Genomic DNA, 22,883 nt, shown 5'->3' with positions numbered 1-22,883 from the left:
AAACTTTCCCAGCCGAATTCGCACTTCCCCACATCTTGGAAACCCCTCACTATCCAACCTCTCTGGGCCCTCAAGTTGATCATTGTCCATCTTGATGGACTCATGCAGTAAGGGGGTTTTCTCAACATCTCTCCTCTCACTCCCCCTTTCTCAGGCTCCAGTGTTTGATTAACAATGAAGACTCCAAAGTTGCTGAAGGTCAGATGGGACTGAGACTCAGAGGGCGCAACTGGATCTCCCCCACAAACTCCCTGCTCAGTGGCTCCATGTGACATTGATTGTTCCCAGGACACTGAGCTGTTTGGTGGAATTTTCCTGGATCCAGTCACCAGGAGTTACTTGAAGCTCCAGTCAGAGGCTCTTTCCCAGGGCTGAAATAGTTGCCACGAGAGGACACAGGTTTAAGGTGCTGGGGAGTAGGTATAGAGGAGATGTCAGGGGTTAGTTATTTACTCAGAGAGTGGTGAGTGCGTGGAATGGGCTGCCAGCAATGGTGGTGGAGGCGGAAATGATAGGGTCTTTTAAGAGACTTTTAGATAGGTACATGGAGCTTAGAAAAATAGAGGGCTATAGGTAAACTAGTAATTTCTAAGGTAGGGACATGCTCGGCACAACTTTGTGGGCTGAAGGGCCTGTATTGTGCTGTAGGTTTTCTATGCTACCAAATATTACTCAGAGTCACAAGCTTTCCTGACACGTCCCCGTTATCAAACCAGACTGCCACACCTCGCTTGTCTTCTTTGGGTCTCCAAGGCCACCACGGTCTAGCCACATCCAGTCTCAGCTGCCCCATGTCTTTCTCTCACTCCTGGCTTGTCCCTACCAACCACCACAAACTGCCTGTTTGTCCATTGCAGCTCAGACCCACACCATTTTATCAGTTAGTCATAGAGCCATACAAAAGTACATCATAGAAACAGTTGCTTCGGCCCATCTAATGCATGCTGAACCATTTAAGCTGCCTCGTCCCATCACCTGCATCAGGACCAGAGCCCTCCAACCCCTACCATTCAGGTGAACTTCTCTTCAAAGTTGAAATCGACTTCGCCTGAGCTATTTTTGCTGGCAGCTCGCTCCACACTCTCACTCTCTGTGAAGAAGTTTCCCCTTATGTTCTTGTTAAACTTTTCACCTTTCACCCTTGACCCATGACCTCTAGTTGTAGCCTCACCCAACCTCACGCGCCCCCATCTGGTATGGGCTCCTCACTTCCTTCTATCCGCTGCACCATAGCTTCAGGAAGATCTAGCAGGATTGTCGGGGTTGCCCCTACCCACTCCCCTTCTCTCTTCTGAGAGAAGAAACAGGATCTTGAAAGCCTGGATAACTGAGCTGAAGAGCAGCCTCTTCCCCACTGACGTCGGAGCCCGAAGCAGTCACCTGTCTCACATCCCCTTCCCAGTGGTGTGGTCATGGTCTCGGACTCTGACTCCACCTCTCTCTGTTATTGTCAATTCAACATTCCTGTTTGTATCACCTCTGACAGCACGGCAGAGTTGGCCCCATCCGGCTGTTTGACACTGGTCGCTGTATCTACTGTTGGATTTGTTACTGCCATGTTGGCTGGTTACTCTGTGAGCTTCACACGCCCAGGGAGTCTCACTGAGCCCTGGTGTATATCGCAATAAACTGATCTAATCTGCATGGAATTCAAGGAGCTGTAATTTGAGCACCTCCGTTACCACCCACCACTTTCCGGTGGCCAAACAGTTTAATTCCCATTCCCATTCCCGTTCTGACATGTTGGTCCATGACCTCCTCTTGTGCCAACGTGAAGCCACCCTCAGGGTGGAGGAGCGGCACCTTATATTCTGTCTGGGTAGCCTCCAACCTGATGACATGAGTATCAATTTCTCCTTCCTGCTGCCAAATACCCCCTCTTCTCTTCTTCTATTCCCCACTCAGACTCCTTACTCCCTCTCACCTTTCTATCACCTTGGGTCCCATTCACCTTCCCTTTCTCCTATGGTCCACTCTCCTCTCTTATCGGATTCCTTACTGTCCAGCCCTTTACCTGTTCCACCCACCTGGCTTCACCCATCACCTCCTCCCACCTTTTTATTCTGGCTTCTTCTCCCTTCCTTTCCAATTCTGGCTCAGAACATCAACTGCTTATTAATTTCTATAGATGCTGCCTGACCTGTTGAGTCCCTCCGGCATTTTCTGTGTGTTGTTCTGTCCCCTTCCTCGTGCGTGTGAGAGGTAGAATCTATGGGTGGTGCAGAGTTGATGATTGAACAGGGCACTGAAAGGGTTATAGAGTCAAAAGGGTTTCTCTGCTGACAGCGATGGACTGAATGGCCTCCCAGGTTGTGAAAAGCCTTGCCACTTTGATGCTCATGGGATCTTACTCTCACTGGGGCTTTCCCACATGATGGCTTTGCTGTTCCAAGCGTGGTGAAGGTGTTAGGAAGATGGAAGTTCATTTGGAACTTGTCGATATCTCTGATACACTGTGCTCCAAGAGACTTGCCGGTGTAACCTCCCTCCCTTCAGAGCCCAGTCCCCAGCTCTGCCCTTAATAACTTCCCATGCTTTTGCCAAAGTCTGGCTTTATTTACAACTGCCCCTCTGGTGGGAAAGGGTGTGTGTCTCCTGAGAGGGAGCCTTGTTTTTCTTGGCCATGAACACTCACACCAGCAAAGCCTCGTGCTGATGGAAACCAGATGTTCTTAAGGCACTGGAACAAACAGCAAAGTAAGCATACAGCCTTTGATGTGTTGGAGGAGACTGCTTGCTAAATACATCCTGGCCCCACTATACATCACCCTCCTGTACAGAACTCTTTGACTTGCTAGAGACTACACATTCATTAAACTTCAAAGCTGCCCTCTGAGAACAGGCCTGTTGCTCAGACCTAGTACAGAATCGTTATCTCCTTCCCACTACTGGAGATAAGGAGGGGAACGAGACAGCAAGATCAGGAGGTACAGTACTATGCAAATCTCTTAGAGATAGTTAGGGTGCCTAAGACTTTTACACAGTACTGTAGTAATTTCATTTATTGCAAAAAAACAAGTTTCATGACATATGTGAGTGATGATAAACTTGATACTGATGTGGGTCTCTATTGTGGACTGAGAGTGCGAAGGGGGCAGGGAGAGGGGAATCATGGTTGGGAAAAGGGGAAGGGAGAGGGGAGGGAGTGGGAAGCACTAGAAAGACATTCTGTAATGATCAACAGACCAATTGTTTGGAATGAAATGACCTTGCCTGGTGTCTCAGGGTTGGGTGCGGCTGCACCCTCACCACCCCGTGCCCCGTGGCACTCCTCTGCCACCTGCGACACACCCCTCCCCGTGGCGCTGCACCCTCACCATTCTCAGCATCCTTTCCTCCCGTCAGATTTACAGACTGGCTCCCTACTCCACATTGACAAATACAGTACTGCACAAAAGTCTTAGACACCCCAGCTACAGAGATGTGCCTAAGGCTTTTGCACAGTACTGCAGGCCAGGGAATCAAGGATAATCTGGAACAGGCACAGAGCAGGGAATGAAGCCCTGGGACTGATCTGACCAGAATTCAGGGACAATTCAGAATTCATCTACAAGAGATGCTCCCTCAAGAAGGTGGCATCTATTGTCGCGATTCCCAGAGGGTTATGCCCTCTTCTCTCTGCCTCCATCCGGCTTGCTCCATGAATATGGCTACACAGGTCGGTAAGGTGGTTAACATTTATGGAATGCATGCTTTCGTCAGTCGAGGCATTGAGCTCAAAAGTCAAGGGGTTGTGTTGCAACTTTATTAAACTCTGGTTAGGCTACATTTGGAATTTTACATACATTTCTGGTCTCCCCACTATAGGAAGGATGTCGAGGCTTTGGAGAGGGTGCAGAAGAGGTTTACGAGGATGCTGCCTGGTTTAGAGGGCATCTGCTAACATGAGAGGCTGGACAAACTTAGGCTGTTTTCTCTGGAGTAGTGGAGGCTTATAGGGGAGATCTGATAGAGGGTTACAAGATAATGAGAGGTGTAGATAGAGTGCACAGGGAGTATCTGTCTAACACCAGAGGGCATGCATTGAAGGTGAGGTTGAAAGGGGACGTGAGGGGGCGAGTATTCTACTCAGAGTGGTGGATGCCTGCTATGATGGCAGAGGCAAACACATCAGAGGCTTTTAAGAGACGTTTAGACAAGCATGTGAGTGTGAGGAAGAAGGAGGAATATGGACACTGTGTAGGTAGGAGGGATTAGTGTTTGGGTGTTTTATCTGGATGGCACAACATTGTGGGCTGAAGGGCCTGTTCTTGTGCTGTGTACAGAATAGACCCATCTGGCCCTTCAACCCGAGCTGCCCCAGCAAAGCCCGACTTAATCCCAGGACGATTTACAATGACCAATTAACCTACTAACTTACAATGGGTTACGTCTTTGGTCTGTGGGAGGAAATCGGAGCAAACCCTCACATTCCACGGAGAGGATGTACAGACCCCTTACAGCAGATGCCGGGATTCAACTCCGGACTGCAGCCATTATAGAGTCACTCTGCAGAACACTAGGTTCAGGACCAGCCACTTCCCTATAACCATCAGTCCCTTGAACTGACCTGTACAACCTTAACCTTACCCCAGATACAGAACAGTGCAAACCACCTCTCGCACTACCGAGGTCTTGTCTGACTGCAATCTTTTTCCATCACTGACTTACATCACCTACGTACAATGAAGATTGTGTGTTGCCTGTGATACTGCTGTGCGCTGCGCATGGGCACATGACTGAGCCTCTCTCTTCCTGCTACCTGTTTGTTTGGTGTTCCAGTAGAGCCGCTTGTGTTCTCTGCAGCATGTGGGCGCCGTGGTAGCGGAGCTTTTAGCGTGACTCTATTACCGCTTGAGCCGCTGCAGTCCGGAGTTGAATCCCGGCATCCGCTGTACGTCCTCTCCGTGGAATGTGAGGGCTTGCTCCGATTTCCTCCCACAGACCAAAGACGTATCAGTTAGTAGGTTAATTGGTCATTGTAAATTGTTCTGGGATTAAGTCGGGCATTGCTGGGGCAGCTCGGGTTGAAGGGCCAGTTGGGTCTATTCTAAATAAATAAATAGGCAGATAGCTAGATAGATAAATAAGTGAGGCCATTCAGCCCATATAGTTGTTGCCAGCTCTCAGAACATTTAAGAGACTATCCCTGTGTTACAAATGTCCAACGTATGAATACTATTAAAAGTAGTAACAGTTGGAGTCGATGGTTAAGGATGAGGGTTCGGAGAACTTGGAGGAGCATGATAAAGCAGGCCTTAGTCAGCATGATTTCCTTAAGGGAAAATCTTGCCTGTCAAATCTGTTGGAATTCTTTGAAGAATTAATGAGCAGGGTAGACAAAGGAGAATCAGTGAATATACTTTACTTGGATTTTCAGAAGGCCTTTGAGCCTGCTTAACAAGCCCATGGTATTGCAGAAAAGATACTAGCATGGATAGAAAATTGGCTGATCGGCAGGAGGCAATGAGTGGGAATAAAAGTTGGCTGCCAATGACTAGTTGTGTTCAGCAGGGGTCGGCATTGGGACCACTGCTTTTCACTTACATGTCAACGATTTGGATGAAGGAGTTGATGGCTTTGTGGCCAGGTTGCAGACAATACAAAGAGGTGGAGGGCAGGCAGTGTTGAGGAAGCAGGGAGTCTGCAGAAGGACTTAGAGAAATGGAGAATGGGCAGAAAAGTGGCAGATGGAATACAGTGTCGGGAAGTGTGTGGTCATGCACTTTGGCAGAAGGAGTAAAGGCACTGACTGTTTTCTAAATGATGAGAATATTCAAAGATCTGAGGTGCAAAGGGATTTGTGCAGGATTCCCTTAAGGTTAACTTGCAGGTTGAGTAGGTGATAAGAAAGGTGTTCATTTCAAGAGGATGAGAATATAAGAGCAAGGATGTAATGCTGAAGCTTTATAGAGCATTGGTCGGACCTCACGGAGTATGGTGAGCAGTTTTGGGTCATTCCTGGAAAACTCATGAGCCTCCTAGAGGAGGCTCATGAGTATTCTGGGAATGACAGGGTTAACGTGTGATTCAGTGTTCAATGGTGCGGGGCCTGTACTTGCTAGAGTTTAGAAGAATGAGGAGAGATCTCATTGAAACCTATTGTATATTGACAGGTCTAGATAGAGTGGATGTGGAGAGGATGTATCCTATAGAGAGGGAGTCCAGGACCAGATGTAACAGCCTCAGAATCGAGGCACATCCATTTTCAATGGAAATGAGGAGGATTTTCTTTAGCCACAGGGTGGTGAATCTGTGGAATTCATTGCCACAGGCGGCTGTGGAGGCCTAGTCACTGAGTACATTTAAAGTAAAGGTTGCTAGCTTCTTGATTAGTAAGTGCGTCAAAGGTTGCGGGGAGAAGGCAGGAGAATGGGGTTGAGAGGGATAATAAATCAGCCATGATGGAATGGTGGAGCAGGCTCAATGGGCTGAATGGCCTAATTCTAGTCATACATCTTATGGTCTAAACCTCTCATCTCTGATGTTAAATGTAAGTCCCTCTCGTTTTAGCAACACCTACCTGCGGAAAAAAAACTATGTGCTTTCACCCTGTCTGTTCCCCTCATCAGGTCACCACTCAATCTACGTTCCAGCAGGGTTTGCTGACCCCTGTGGCATACCAGTAGCCACAGGCTCCCAGTCTCCTGAGGTGACATTAAACTGTAAACACGTTTGGCCTTTGTAGAGAGAAAGAACAGGCTCGAGAATAAAGCCTTCTCTGTGTGAAGCTGTGGCTGAGCAACCCACAGACAGAGATAAAGACCAAGCGGTGTTTGTGTTTGAAGGTCAAATGGCTGTGTGCTTTCACTCTGTACTTAATCTTTTTAAACTCTACCCTTATCGTGCTATATGGGTGGGGGGAGGGCACAAAGAGACTACAATGCAGGTCAACCCTTTAACAGGGAGCCTGTCTGAACAGGGAAACTTTAGGGGAACTTTTAGAAATCATGGAGTCAAAAACTTCAAAACAGGTTCTTTGGACCATTGAATTCATGCTGATCCCAATATGTTCCCCGCATTCCCATCAATCCTCACCCACACACACTCACTATGTCTGGGCAACTTGCAGCGGACAATGAATGAACCAACCCCCACACGTTGGGATGAGGGAAGCCCACACAGTCACAGGGAGTGAGAGCGCGCACACACACACACACAGCGCCAGGGGTCCAGATCTCACACAGGTCTCTGGGGCTACGAAGCAGCAGCCCAACCCCAATTCTTCACTGTAAATTACCCCTAGTGTAGGTGGTGGGAAGAGAGTTGGGAGGAGTGTTGACAGGAAGGAGAGAGAGACCAAGTTCCAGGGGAATGGGACTAATAGGAATACTGAGCCAGTATAGAATCAATGGATTGAATGGCCCATTTTTAAACAACGCCCTTTCCAGACCAGCCACCACACACAGAAAAATGTGTATAATTATGACTAATAACCGCTAGCAATTGCGGAACTTATTTATTTGGAGATAAAGCGCGGAGTAGGCCCTTCAAGCTGCACTACCCAGCAACCCGACTTAAGTGTAATCCATCATGGGACAATTAACGATGGCCAATTAATCTACTACCTGGTACATTTTTGGGATCTGGGAGAAAACTGGAGCACCCGGAGAAAATCCACGTATTGGGAGGACGCACAGACTCCTTACAGAGGCTGCTGGGATTGAACTCCAACTCTGAATGAGTTCTTTGTAAAGAGGCTGTGCAAACTGCTTCCAGAGGTCGCTGGGACTGGAAGTCAAACTCCAATACCCCAAGCTGTTGAACCAATGTACTTTCACTGGGGCAAGGAGTTTCAGTAATGAGTTCTTGAGGGAGTGTCACACAAACAGTCCCAGCCTCTTAAAGTGGCATAGTTCCCCTTTGACACAACGACTGCACCAGAGATCAAAGGGAAAGGTTACCTACTAATATCTGCACCATATAACCTTCTCTGAATGCTATAAATAGGGAGGTGGTCATATGTGTGACTGCAAACCAGCTTAACTGTCTGTGTCCTTGCATGTTTTTTCTGCACATTGGGTGTTTGACGGTATTTTTTAAAGGGTTCTGTTGAGTTTCTTTGTTTTGTGGCTGCCTGTAAGGAGAGAAATCTCAAGATTGTATATAGTATATGTACTTTGATAATAAAAGTACTTTATACTCTGTATTCAAGTGCCTAAGAGGCTCAGAAACACCTTCTGTATATGGTATCTGAATTATAGGCAATCACTACTCTATGTTAAAAAAAATCTTGCCACATACACCTCCTTTGAACATTAGACATAACAGGTTCTGCAAGAGCAACACACAAAATGCTGGAGGAAGTCAGCAAGTCAAGCAGCATCCATGGAGGAAATGGGCAGTTGTCATTTCAGATAGAGAACCTTAATCAGGACCAGAAAGGAAGGGGGCAGAAGAGGGAGAGAACAAGCTGGCAAGCAATAGTTGAAACCAGGTGGGGAGGGTTGGAAGAGAGTGGGCAGGGAGGGGCATTAAAAAGAATGATGTGAGATGCTGTGTTGGGTGACTGTGTAAGACCACAGGACATAGGAACAGAATTAGCCCACTTAGCCTATCGGGTCAGCTTTGACATTCTATCATGTTAGATATACTTCCCCTCTCAACACCATTCTCCGGCCTTCAACCTCTGCTTTAAATATACCCAATGGCTTGGCCTCTTCTGCAATGAATTCCACAGATTTACCACTTTCTGGCTAAAGAAATTCCTCCTCATCTCTGTTCTAAAGGGACACCATTGTATTGAGGCTGTGCCCGCTGGTACTAGACTCCCTCACTACAGGAAACATCCTCTCCACATCCACTCTATCTCAATCTTTCAATATTCAGTAGGTTTCAATGAGATCCCCCCCCATTCTTCTAAACTTCAGTGAGTACAGACCCAGAGCCAGCAAAAGCTCCTCTCATTTTCATGTCCTGCCAACTTGAGCTCCTCCCTCGCCGTTTCATTTTGGCTTTCCAATCTTGATGATGGATCTCAGCCCAAAATGTCAACTGTCCATTTCCATCCATAGATCTGCCTCATTGACTGAGTTCTTCCAGCATTTTGTGTGTGTCAGCTTCTCATTTCAAATGCTTGCCCTCTAGAATCCTTAGATCCTAAGGATCCTTTTGATCCTTAGAAAAAATATACCAGGAATCTATCCTATCTAGGCACGTTATAATTTTATAAACCTATCAAATCTCCCCTCAGCTTCCTTTGCTCCAGAGAAAACCACCTAGGCTTGTCCAGCCTCTCATAACTCACCTTCTAAACCAGGCAGCATGCTGATAAACACACACAAAATGCTGGAGGAACTCAGCAGGCCAGGCAGAACTGTCCAAGGGTTCTCAGCCTGAAACATCAACCGTACTCATTTCCATAGATGCTGCCTGGCCTGCTGAGTTCCTTGGCATTTTGTGCGTGTTGCTTGGATTTCCAGCATCTGCAGATTTTCTCGTTAGCATCCCGGTAAAGCCTTTCTGCTCCCTCTCCAAAGCCTCCGCATTCTTCCTGTACTGAGGTGACCAGGTTGAAAAGTAGTGATCCTAATTTTCATTTCTGCCCATGGTTATACTGCTCTCTCTCGTCTTGTTGTTTCGACAGGGTGCCAGGGGACAACAGTGTTGAGCAAGGCGTTTCCAGTGGATATCCGCGATCTTCTCGCCTTCACTGCCTGCCTCTGGGCAAAAACTAGCTGCCCGACAGTAAGAACAGTCCTCCTGACCTACTGTAGCAGAGGGTCGGGCGCCCACTTCCAGCTGTCCCTCAGCCATGCTTTGCAGTGGGCCCCACGGAGGTGAAGGTGCGGGCAGGCCACGCCAGAAGATGGACGCACAACTGTGGGATTTGGGATGGGGCGCGGCAGAGTGCCGTGCTAGTCATAGATGGGAGGGTGGCAGCAGACAGTCTGGCAGGAGAGGCGCGGGCCATTCCCGGCGGGGGTGCCGTGCGGCTGGGAGCGGACTGCCGAGCTGGCACTCATTCTACTTCCTGTGCGGGAAAGATGGTGGGGTTCACCCTGTGGGACACAGCCATGGCTGGGGTGGAGGCTGTGCGCCTGCTGAGGAGCAGAGGGTGCGATGTCAATGGGACCTTAGTGGGAATGGGAGCTCCTCGGGTCAGTGTGGATCACAAGACCTTGCTCCACTAGTCTACCATCCAGATGTAGTGACATAAGGTGCTGTTAAACACTAATGTACAAAGTATTATCGGGGGGACTTAGCATCACTTTTGTTTTGAAAGGCACAGCAGTTACTCCAGGAAAAAATAACAAAAAAAATGTGCATTATTGTTTTAATTATCCTGAATGTGGTCGTGGCAGCCATTTTGGAAAGTAGTCAAGGCAGCTATTTTGTGACCACTCCTTATTCCTGGTTTACTTCATGCTATGAGCTTGTTAACTAATTAAAATAGTAATCTAGTCCCTTCTACCTACACAAGATCCACATCCCTCTACTGTCTGCATATTCATGTGCCTGTCCAGGAATCCACCTAAATGCTTCTATTGTTTACCTTCATCAGCCACCCACCACCCTCAGGGGTTGTAGATGCTGTGGCCAGCAACTGCTGATATTGTACTAGCCTGACCCGACATAGGCAGTGAGGAAAGGCATACTACAAGGTCTACTGCTTGCTTCCCTAAATAAGCAAAAAATCCTAATAGTCTATTGTCAGGAGCTATTTTATGTACCATCTGTTCATTAAAAACCAATCACGAGTTAAGAGTTTTGGGAAGAAGGCAGAAACATAAGGGTTGAGAGAGAAGAGGGAGAAAAAGATCAGTCGTGACTGAACGACAAAAGCAAACTCAGTGGGCTGAATGGATTAACCTGCCCCTGTATCTTATGGTCAAACACGTTTTTATAGCATGCACAAAGGTAGTTACATCGGCGCCCGCAGATGGGTGTCCGCCGACTCTTACCGGCTCGCACGCCCCCTGCGAACAGGTGTTTGCCGACCCTTACCAGTTCACATATTCCCCGTGGTCTCTACTGGCTACACAGCCCCTGTGAACGGGTGTCCGCGGATGCATGGCCTTGCCAAGCGTCCGCAGACTCTTGCACAGCTGCTATTAATAAAGTTGCATAGAAACACAGCAGGGACACAGGCTCTGCAGCCCATCTCTATATACCATACACAAACTCGTTCCAGTGGCCTCCAAACCCCTCATGCCCACGTACTGATCCAAATATCATCTGAATGTTACACAAGTGAATTGTCTGGTAATGGTGGCCTGTCATTAGCTGGGCGTGGAAAACAGGGACAGGAAAATGACAGGACATGGGTGAAGCCACACGTGGAATATTACAGATGCCGTACTGGAGGAAGGACATGATTGTGCTGGAGATGGTGAAAGAGGATCCACCGGCTCTGTACCTGGAATGGAGGCCCTTTCCTTTGAGGATTTGTCTTCCCCAAATCAGAGGGAACTGATATTGAGGGACACAGATAAGAGAAACTCCCCACCCAAAAAGAATGAGGAATCTATAACTAAAGGCACAGTTAAGGTGAGGAACAAAAAATTTTAGATTGGATACAAGGAAGAATTCTTTTCAACCAGAGGATGACTGGAAACTTCAAAGCACTTGCCTTAGGAGTGGTGGAGGAATATTGTAATATCTGTTCAACAGTTAAATCACCAAGGCTAGGATGGCTATTGACCAAATGGGATTCCTGTAAATAAGCACTCAATGGTCAGCATTGATTCAATGGGCTGATGGGTGTTTCTGTGCCAGATGACTATACAAGAGTATAAAACACTACACCTCTTCAGCCCACAATGTTACACCAACCTTTTAACTTACTCTGTCTAACCCCTCCTACAGAGTGCTCCACTTGCAGCCCATTCCACGCACTCACCACTCTCTGTGTAATAAAACATCTGACATCTCCTCTGTACCTACTTCCAAGCACCTTAAAACTGTGCCCTCTCATGGTAGCTATTTCAGCCCTGGGGAAAAGCCTCTCACTATCCCCACGATCGATGCCTCTCATCATCTTATACACCTCTATCAGGTCACCTCTCATCCTGTTGCTCCAAGGAGAAAAGGCTGAGTTCACTCAACCTATTCTCATAAGGCATGCTCCCCAATCCAGGCAACATCCTCGTAAATCCCCTCTGCACCCTTTCTATGGTTTCCACATCTTTTGTGTAGTGAGGCGACCAGAAATGAGCACAGTACTCCAAGTGGGGTCTAACCAGGGTCCTATATAGCTGTAACATTACCTCTCGGCTCCTAAGTTAAATTCCATGATTGATGAAGGCCATTGCACCATACACTTTCTTAACCAGAGTCGACCTGCACAGCAGCTTTGAGTATCCTATGGACTCGGACCCCAAGATCCCTCTGTTCCTCTACACTGCCAAGAGTCTTACCATTAATACCATATCCACGTACCTATCAGAGTTCCTTAAATGACCCAAATGTAGCTGCCTTTACCATCACCCCTGGCAGTGCGTTACATACCCACCACTCTGTGTAAAAACTTACTTTTGACATCCTCTCCTTCCGGCCCCCCGTGCCTTCCTCACATTGAAATTTTGCCCCCTGGTATACTCCTTTTCCAACTTGGGAGAAAGTCTGTCTGTCCACTCGGTCAATGCCTCTCATCACCTCTATCATGTCATTTCTCATCCTCCTTCCCTTCAAAGAGAAAAGCCCTAGCTCAGTCAAAGGCTGGATGATATTAGGAGAAAGCCTGGTTTGCCCATGTACCTCAAGTACAACTATGCTATAGATAATCCTGTGGTAGTGAACTTCCCATTTTCAATCCGCTAAAGCTTTTTCCTGGACTGAGCATGCATTAACTGGAGAACTGAGTCCAAGATGGATTACCCTCACCCAGAATTATCCTCTCCATCCCATACCTCATTCAGAATTGTACAGACCTCCAGCAGGACTGTCAAACCACTTGTTGCCACAGCAGCTGTGGAGGCCAAGTCACTGGGTGTATTGAAGGTAGAGGTTGATGAACTCTTGATTAGTCAGAGCATGGAGGGATATGGGGAGAAGGCAGGAGTTTGGGGCTGACAGGGAGCTAGATCAGCCCAGGATGAAATGGTGAAGCAGATTCAATGGGCCAAATAGCCCAATTCTGATCATATTTCTTTTGTTTAAACAGGGGGACTCAATCTGGTCAACTTCCCGACAGGTAGGAACTCAGCAGGTTGACCATCATCAGTCCAGACAGATTTTGGGTCGAGACTCTGCATCAGATGATTCCAAAACAGGGTTTCAACCATGCCATTCCACCTCCACAGATGCTGCTTTACTCTGATTTCTCCAGAAGATGGTCCGGATTCCATCGAGAGCAGTCTCTTGTCTCCGAGTCTCCAGCAGGGATTGAACAGCCTTGACCCTTCCCCCAGACAGAAACGCAATGGTGTGGGGAAGGGATGACTAACTGAAGTGTGCAGTCTGTGTACCTACAATCTGGTAAAGGGCAGGTTAACGTACAGTGCAAAAGCAATGGTAAAAAAATGTCCAACACCAACAGTCCCTCAGCCACCAATTTATATTACATCTCTTCCATTCATTATGATTTTATTGTACACTTTTTACATGGTCAAAAATAAACTATTTAAATATTTCTTCTGAATGCACATTATTTCAATAAAAATGACAATTATGACAAAATACATTTCAGACTCTTGCATTCTGTAGAAAAACTTGTCCCCAACGCTAAGGTGGTACTGTCAAGATGGTTCATTGCTTTGCACTGCAGGGAGTGACATTGAAAGTTTCCCAATCAGTTTGAGAAGGAAACTCCAGAAGATGGAAATTAAAACAGGAAATTCTGGCAACACTCTGGCAGTCAGTTAACATCTGTGGGAAAAGAAATTGTTTGTATTTTAGTTCAATAATCTCCCTTCAGAATGTGACCTAAAGCATATGTACAGCAAGGATCCCAACCTTTTTTTAATGCCATGGACACCTACCATTAACTAAAGGGCCTGTTGACCCTAGGTTGGGAACCCCTGATTTTGAGATACAGCACAGAACAGGCCCTTCTGGCCTAATAGACCACGCTGCACAGCAACCCACTGATTTAAAAGTAGCCTAATCGCAGGACAATTTACAATGATCAATTAACCTACCAACCAGTACTGTGGGAGGAAACCCACACGGTCATGGGGAGAATGTTCAGTGGTCCTAGAAAGTTTGTGAACCCTGTAGAATTTTCTCTATTTCTCCATAAACATGACCTAAAATGGGTCAGATCTTCATGCAGTCCTAAAACTGGATAAAGAAAACCCAATTAAATAAATAACACAAAAAACATTATACTTGTTCATTTATTTATTGAGAAAAATGATCCAATATTATGTGTATTTGTTGAAAGTATATGAACCTTTGCTTTCAGTAACTGGATGTGACCCCCTTGTACAGCAATAACTTCAACCAAATGTTTCTGGTAACTGTTGATCAGTTCTGCACACTGGCTTGGAGGAATTTTAGGCCGTTCCTCCTTACAAAACTGCTTCAACTCTGGATGTTGGTGGGGTTCCTTGCGTGAACTGCTTGCTTCAGGTCCTTCCACAACATTTTCTATAGGATTAAGGTCAGGATTTTGACTTGGCCATTCAAAAACACAAATTTTCTTCTTCTTAAACCATTTTGTTGTTGATTTACTCTCATCTTTCAGATCATTGTCTTGTATTATTAAACTTCTATTAAGTTTCAGGTGACAGATCGCTACCCTGACATTCTCCTGTAAAATGTCGATACAATTTTGAATTCATTGTTCCCATGATTGCAAGCTGTCCAGGCCGAGGCAGCAAAACAGCCCAAAACCGTGATGCTCCTTCCACCATGCTTCACAGTTGGAATGAGGTGTTGACATTGGTGCGTGGTTCCCTTTTTCCTCCAAACATAGTGGTGTACATTTCTGCCAAAATGTTCAACTTTTGTCTCATCTGTCCACAGAACATAGTAGAACATCATGGCCTTTCAGAAACTTGAGATGTGAAGCAATGATTTTTTTGAGAGCAGTGGTTTCCTCTGTGGTGTCCTTCCATGAACACCATTCTTGTTCAGTATTTTTCTTATAGTGGACATATGAACAGAGACTTTAGCAAGTTCTAGAGATTTCTGCAGGTCTGCAGGCTCTTTTTCACCTCCATCAGCATTGCACATTGGGCTCTTGGTGCGAACTTTGCAGGACTCCCGCTCCTCGGGAGAGGAGCAACAGTACTGAGTCTCCTCCTTTTGTAAACTGTGGACTGATGAACACTCAGGTCTTTAGAAAATGCTGTGTAGCCTTTTCTAGCTTCAATAATCTCTATAGTTCTTCTCTAAAGTCCTTTGAAAATTGTTTTGATTGAGGAATGGCACACATAAACAGGTTCTGTTAGTAACCTGACTTTGTATGCCTTTTTTATAGGGCAGGACACTTCCACAACCAACACCTCCAATCTCATCTTGTTGATTGGAATACCTGACTCCAAATGGCTTTTGTAGGGGCATTACCCCAGAGGTTCACTTACTTTTTCCACCAGAAACATGTAATATTGGATCCTTTTTCTCAATAAATAAATAAATGAATGTATAATGTTTTTTTGTGTTATTTATTCAATTGTGTTCTCTTTATCCAGTTTTAGGTCTTGTGAAGATCTTGATCACATTTCAGGACATATTGATACAGAAACTGAAAATTCTACAGGATTCAAACTTTCTAGTACACTGTACAAACTTTATTACAGAAAACAGCATGGAATTGAACCTGAATGGTTGCCGCTGTAAATTCTAACACTAACTGCTATAATACCATGCAGTCCCACTGCAGATATCCCCATTTTCACTATTCCCTCATTCAAATTCTCTCCCTCTCACTCTGTGCCATTCAGCTTTGAGTAGCCCAGGATAAACTGATTTATTATTGGCAAAGATATCGAGATACTGGGTGGCAGGGTATGTAGCACCCCCTCCCCCTGGACCAGGGTCTCGTGAAGCCATGGCAACAGGTGGTGGGCGGTCATATGAGCGGCTGGTGCATATCTCAAGTCCTGGATATCTGACCACTGACAACGCCAGCAAACAATCTCTGAAGAGCTGGTTTGGGGGGGGGGGGGGGGTCGTCATCCACTGCTCAGAAGGCAGCAATGGCAAACCATTTCTGTAGAAACATTGCCAAGAACAATCATGGTCATGGACAGAGAGAAGAATAACAACAGATGGAAGACCATGATCGCCTACATCATACGACACAGCACATTATGGTGATGACGACAAATGAGATACAGTGTAAAACTTAGTTTCACACACCACTGTTACAGATTATTTCATCACGTCAGTACACTGAGGAACAACAAGGGAAAACAGTAACAGAGTTACAGAGAAAGTGCAGGCAGACTGTAAGGGGTAAGAGTCACAATGAGGTAGACATGGAGGTCAATAAGGACAGCCCATCCTATCGTACACGGGGACTGTTCAGATCTTATCACAGTGTGACAGAAGTCCTCCCTGAGCCTGATGGTACATGTCTTGTAGCTTCTACAACTTCTGCGATGGGAAGGGTGGGGGAGAGAGAATGTTCAGGGTAGGCAGGGTATTTGATTACTGAGGTAGCGAGTAGGGCTGGGGTGATGCTGCAGAGGAAGACGTCAACCAGTGCCCTGTTTATGGACTGGCCACCACAAACACAGCAGAATCAGAAAACTCATGTCCTTGTCCCTCATTCCCACCTCCCACCACCAACATTAACAAATGGGGAACCACAGTCGATGACAGTGGCAATACCGGGGTCTCTCGGTGGCTTCAGCCCGCTGGCTTTCCTTGGCAACAACGCCATGCTCACGTGTACGGCAGGCTCGACACGCTCTCCGCTTCCACTTCAATGGAGACCACATGGTGTCCGGGGATCATGGCCAGGCCCAGGACACGAGGCTCACCCTGCACCAGGGAATCTGCAACAAGAGGGGGATGTTATATCTTCGCTCCGTTCACCTCTCACATCCTGGGAATGGGGGCGCAGCAGATCGAGTTGTTGGTGAGTTGGGTGGGGTGGAGTGAGCAATGTTTCTGGTTGTGTTCTTAATTACTCACTGCCTGTTATGTTGCTGGCGTTTGGGGCAACAGTGAAGGTCCTCCATCTCTGCCTGTCCACACACTGTTGCACATAGATAGAGAAGGATTCTTCATTGCTGTTTCTGTAAGTTTTTTTTGACCAATCAGGGTTGTTAGTTCTGAGCTCAATCCCCCAATCTGGAGGACTGGTGGACCACTCTTAGTCCGACCTTTACCCTTTGACCTGTTTGGCATGGGTGACCCTACCAAGAGGCAAAGCATAAAGCCCTGACTCCAACCAAAATAAGCACGCAAGCCTGCAAACCCTACAGCAAGGTTGTGGCCTTCTTGGAGGTCCGGTTGTGCTCACTAGGGATTAAAGGGGAGGTATTGAGCTGGAGCAGGCAATAAAGGGAAAAAATAAGGCTCAGTAATTTCATAAGACCGTACAGCAAGAAAACAGGCCCTTCAGCCCACTGAGGCTGTACTGATTTATTTAGATTATTCACCCAAGAGATTTAAATAGGAGTGCTTGCAGGCTTTTGGCTTTTTCTGACAGCCCAATTGAATTGAGAATGGAGGCTACATATAGGTCAGGGCGAGAGATTTAAAAAGGAGCATTTGTGGGATTTTGGCTTTATCTAGTGGCCGAATCAAATCACGAATCATTAGCAAGTGCAAAAAAAAAGAGGCAGGGGCAAGCAGAATGACAATTGCGTGAGTGGACCAGCGTTAGAGTGGAGAGGCTTTGGCTCAATAGGCTTGGGTGAGGTAGGTTTCTTGTTCTGCATTCTTCGTCAGTTAGAGCAGTAAGAATGGCTCCAGGTGCTGTGTTGTGTTCCTTGTGTTAGATGTGGGAACTCTTAGGGGACCTTCAGCCTTCCAGATAATCTCACCTGCACCTGGTGCACTGAGCTGCAGCTCCTCAGAGAACATGGAAAGGAACTGGAACTGCAGTTCAATGACCTTCAGCTACAGGGAGCAGTCACCCAAGGTTGCAGGAGCCTTATACTTGACTGACTGTCAGGAGAGGGAAAGGGAATAGACAGGAGTGCAGAGTACCCCTGTGGCCAATCCCCTAAATAATAAGTATACAGTTTTAGATACTGTTGAGGGGGATGTTCTACCTAGGTAACTGCAGTGGCTGGGTCACCGCAATGAGTCTGGCGCTATGGCTCAGAAGGGAAGTGGGGTGGGAAAGAAGAGGCAGGGAGAAGAGGATTGCAGTAATGATAGGGAATTACATAGGAGTAGACACAAGATTCTGTGGAAATGAAAGAGAAACCTGAATGGTAATGTTCCCTCCCAGATGCCAGGGTCAGGAACATCTCGGCACCAACAACACAAATAGGAAAGGTGAGGATGTCTTGAAGAGAGAATTTAGGGAGGCAGGTAGAAAGTTGCCTGTGCCACATGTCAGTGAGGGTAAGAATAGGATGATTTGCAGATGAATGTGTGGCTGGGGAACTGGTGCAGGGAACGGGGGTTCAGATTTCTCGATCATTGGGATTTATTCTGTGCAAGGTATGACCCGTATAAAAGACTGTCAGGAAGAACATGGCAGAAGATAGGACAAAATTGCAACTAGTGGAATGAGTTGCAGTGCAACGAGGGGACAAAATCAAAAAGGGTATGAATATAAGACTGAAGGTGTTATATTTGAATGCATGCGGCATACAGAAGAAGATGACCTTGTAGCATGGTTAGAAATTGGCATGACGTTGTGGGTATCACTGGGTTGTGGCTGAAAGAAGATTATAATTGTGAGTTTACCATCCAAGGTTACACATTGTATCAAAAGGACAGGCAGGCAGGCAGAGATGATGGTGAGGCTCTGTTGGTAATAAATTAAATCAACTTCTTGAAAAAGTGAGATAGGACTGGAAGATATAGAACTGTTAAAGGTAGAGTTAAGAAACTGCAAGGGTAAAAAGACCCTGATGGGAGCTGTATACAGGTGTCCTAACAGTAGCCATAATGTGGGCTACAAATTACAAAGGGAGATAGAAAAGGCATGTGGAAAAGGCAATGTTATGGGGGATTTCAATATGTAAATACATTGGAAAACCAGATTGGTGCCAAATCCCAGAGAAGATTTGTAGACTTTGTAGAATGTTTATGAGATGGCTTTTTTAGAGCAGCTTGTGGTTTTCTGGGGTGTGGGGGTGGGTGCTGGGGAGAAGCAGAATCTCTGATATGTAGAATCACAGAAAAGTCTAATAGCAGGGTAGTGTTGGATAAGCTATTTGTAAACGTACAGTGTCATGAAGGTGAAAAATCTGTTAATCTATTCTGGCAATGGAGTGAGTGAATGGTTGTGGAAGGGACAGGCTTTGAGGAATCAAGGAGTTTCTTGCTGAAGGATTACTGGCCTCCACCTGCTGTTGTAGCCACACCATGTACACAACTACTGAAGTTCCCATTAATCATATTTTTAAAATTCTCCCCCACATTCCCATTAACTCTCCACAATCTCCACCCCTAACCCACAACAGGGGAAAACTGCAGCAGCAGATTAACTCACCAACCCTATATCTTGATGGGATGTGGGAGGAAAGTGAAGCACCTGGTGGAAGCCAACACGGTCAACAGGAGAACGTGCAAACTCCACACGGAGTGATGAGACCAGGGTTGGTGGATCTGGAACTATGTTGGCTTTAGAAATGAGAATAGGATACAGGGAACTTTATTACTGGATGGCCCAGGAGAGGTGCCAGGGAACTGGACAAACAAGGGAGGTTCACACAGACACAGCAGCTGCCTCACCCACTGCACCAGTCGGCTTCAGGTACTCCTGAGCAGAGCCCAAGATGACGTTGCAGTCACGGTCGGTGCACAGGAAGAGGCCAATCAGCGTCCTGCCATCGGTCATCCGGATCCGCATGCTCTTATTCAGCAGGCTCTCCAGCGTCTGCCTGGCGTGCGAGTACGACCCGTCACTTCCCTGGGTGTCCTGTGCCTGTGGAACACAGAGGGAGGGAAGGATAAGGAATCACCTCTCCCTGGGTCCCCTCCTCCTTCTTCCCTTTCTTCTATGGTCCATTCTCCTCTTCCAAGAGATTCCTTCCTCTCCAGCCCTTTACCTTTTTCACCGGCCTGGATTCACCTATCACCTTCTTGCTACCCTACTTTCCCTTCCCCCTACCTCTTTAGTCCTCCCCCTTCCCTTCAGCTCAAAAAGTCTACTGTTTATTCATTTCCATAGATGCTACCTGACCTGCTGGGTTTCTCCAGCATTCTGTGTGTGTTGCTTCAGACTGCCTACCTGGCATGAGCGGTCACATAACCAGGACTGTGATATGCACCAGCTGCTCATATGACCATCCAACAGCCCACATGGCTTCATGTGACCCTGATCTGGGGGGGGGGGCTAACAGATGCTGCACCTTGCCCAAGTGGTGACCTTCAGGGTAGAGGAGGGAAGAAGCACCTCACATCTCCTTTGGTAGAGGTGCATCTCCACCTCGCCATCCAACTGACTGCTGCTGGCAAAATCTTAAGGTGGAGGCATACAGGAGTGAGCTAGACCTGCCGGTTGAGCGTGTCAGAACTCACTGACAGTAATGCATCGTGCTAACGACTACACTACCGTCCTGGCGGCAAGGTAGAGCAATGCTTTACAGAACCAGCAGCCTAGGTTCCATTCCTGCCACTGTCCGTAAGGAGTTTGTACGTTAATCCGTGACTGTGTGGATTTGCTCCGGTTTCCTCACACATCCCGAAGGCGTAACGGTTGACAGGTAAATTGGTCATTATAGATTGTCCTATGATTCGGCTAGGGTTAAATTGGGTGATATAGCTCTAAAAGCCAATTCTGTACTTTATCCCAATAAAATTTAAAAGAAAACCTCCTTAGGTTTTCCTAAGGAACACTATCTCATTGTCCCTTTTTGCAATATTTATTTATTGCTGAAACTTGTAACAGAACATGTACTGATTGGTTGCATTATGGCCTGGTATGGAACACCGATGCCTTTGAATAGAAAACCCTCCAAAAAGTAGCAGATTCAGCCCAGTACATTATGGGTAAAACCCTCCCAACCACTGAACACATCTACATGAAAACTGTCTTAGGAAATCAGCACCATCATCAGCGATCCATACAACCCAGGCCATGCTCTTTTCTCGCTTCTGCCATCAGAAAGAAGATACAAGAACCTCAGGTCTCTCACCAGCAGGATCAGGAACAGTTACTACCCCTCAGCCATCAGGCTCTTAACTAAAAGGGTATAACTACACTCATTCTATTTCAGGTGTTCCCACAACTGATGATCTCACTTTAAGGACTCTTTATTTGGTTACAGGTGTCTTCCCCCTGCCCCCTTACACAGGTAAAACGTTCCTATGAAACCTTTCTTAAGCCGAAATGGCGTAAAGCGAAGGAACTATTAACTTATATGGGAAAAATTTTCGTAAAGGCAAAAATCCTCTTTGTAATGCGAAAACAGGTTACTAATGTAGACAACACACACAGAATGCTGGTGAAATGCTGCAGGCCAGGCAGCATCTATAGGAAGAAGTACAGTCGACGTTTTGGGCTGAGACCCTTCATCAGGACTCAAAGTATCCTGATGAAGGGTCTCGGCCCCGTACGTCGACTGTAGTTCTTCCTATAGATGCTGCCTGGCCTGCTGCACTCCACCAGCATTTTGTGTGTGTTGTTTTAATTTCCAGCATCTGCAGATTACCTCGTGTTTGTGTTACTAATGTAGGTCTTTTGTAAAAGGGAAGTGGCGTAGAGCAGACATTCGTAAAGCAGGGACACCTGTATTTCATATTTGTTATTTATTCCTATTTATTTATTACCTGCATTTGCACAGTATGTTGTTCTTTGATTCTGTTTACAGTTACTGTTCTAAAGATTTGGTAACTATGCGGAAAAAGAATCTTAGGGTTGTATGTGGTGACATGTAGGTAGTCTGATAATAAATTTTACTTTGAACTTCTTAAATTTCACAACAGGTCAGTATTAATAGACATAATTCTCAGCCCGAAACGTTGACTCTTTATCCCCCTCCATAGATTCGTTCAGCATCTGCACAATCTTTTGTGTTTCTGATTAAAAGTCCATTTTAGCGCAAAATGATCACAGCGTTGTTACTCTCGGGGGTGATTAGGGTTCATGCAGGTTAATGTTAAGAACAGAATGGTTGAAGCGCAGAAGTGATTCCTGAACCCGGAGGTGGAACTGTCCATCCAATTTGGACAGTTTACATGAGACCCAGACCCTCAGTACAGCGATGACCCAACCCAGGAGCTGGGACCGGCGGGGGCAGTCTCTGGATCTCTGGACCGATTGCAGCCCAGATTCGTTCATCAGTCTTCGCTCCCCTCCCTGTCCTCTCACCACCCCACGCCAACTCGCCAGCATCCAGTTGGAGCGGGACACCCGCAGCCCCAGGCCATCGGCACAACCAATCACTATCTAGGCCGGAACAACTCTTCTTCCTCGGCCCTTTACCGCTACCTGGGACGGTGGCACCCACACCAGGACCGAATCCCTACCCCAGGGCGATGTTACCCACCTCCGGTCCGTTACGCTGCTCCTCGGCACACAATTCTCCATTTTCACCTGTTCCAGTCACTGCCTCAACTACCGGCACCGCCGCCATCTCACGACTGCCCCGCAAAGCTGGACATCGCGAGAAGAAATGCCCCGCAGCGGCCAAACATCGCGAGAGCAGATAGATGTCCGCCACCCCGAGAGGCCAAATACAGTATCGTGAAACCAGACAGGTTCCGCCCCCGCAGCGGCCAAACATCGCGAGGACAGACAGATGCCCCGCAGAGGCGGGCCTCCGGATGACAACCTCAGCTTCCCTGACGCCTAAATTACGCATTGACATACCAAATATCGCGAGAATAGATTCTTGCGATCATTCATGGGCGAGGCTGCCCCACCAGTCAAACATCGC

The 22,883-nt window shown here is 46.8% G+C and overlaps 1 protein-coding gene across 1 annotated transcript; it reads right to left on the bottom strand.

Moving 5' to 3' along the window:
• Window positions 1-13,459: 13,459 nt before the first annotated feature.
• On the bottom strand, window positions 13,460-22,823 carry naa38 (N-alpha-acetyltransferase 38, NatC auxiliary subunit). Its single transcript, XM_059974947.1, has 4 exons — window positions 22,494-22,823; window positions 19,735-19,927; window positions 16,702-16,868; window positions 13,460-13,788 (listed from the first exon to the last, which is right to left on the bottom strand). The coding sequence occupies exons 1-3, from the start codon at window positions 22,812-22,814 to the stop codon at window positions 16,756-16,758; spliced, it is 627 nt and encodes a 208-aa protein (XP_059830930.1). The 5' UTR covers window positions 22,815-22,823; the 3' UTR covers window positions 13,460-13,788; window positions 16,702-16,755.
• Between the last annotated feature and the right edge of the window lie 60 nt (window positions 22,824-22,883).

The sequence above is a fragment of the Hypanus sabinus genome, chromosome 7 (genome assembly GCF_030144855.1).
Source record: "Hypanus sabinus isolate sHypSab1 chromosome 7, sHypSab1.hap1, whole genome shotgun sequence".
Lineage (NCBI taxonomy): Eukaryota > Metazoa > Chordata > Chondrichthyes > Myliobatiformes > Dasyatidae > Hypanus > Hypanus sabinus.
The sequence above is the reverse complement of the archived record's forward strand: the minus strand, read 5'-3'. Positions and strand labels throughout refer to the sequence as shown.

What these genes read in the sequence shown, in the direction of transcription:
- naa38 (XM_059974947.1), bottom strand. Translation starts at nt 22,814, where the DNA reads ATGTCAATGCGTAATTTAGGCGTCAGGGAAGCTGAGGTTGTCATCCGG. An exon ending in AGCAGCGTAACGGACCGGAG is followed by an intron (nt 19,928 to 22,493) that starts GTGGGTAACATC and finishes TGTGTTCCACAG; the next exon opens with GCACAGGACACCCAGGGAAG. An exon ending in GAAGCCGACTGGTGCAGTGG is followed by an intron (nt 16,869 to 19,734) that starts GTGAGGCAGCTG and finishes CTCTTGTTGCAG; the next exon opens with ATTCCCTGGTGCAGGGTGAG.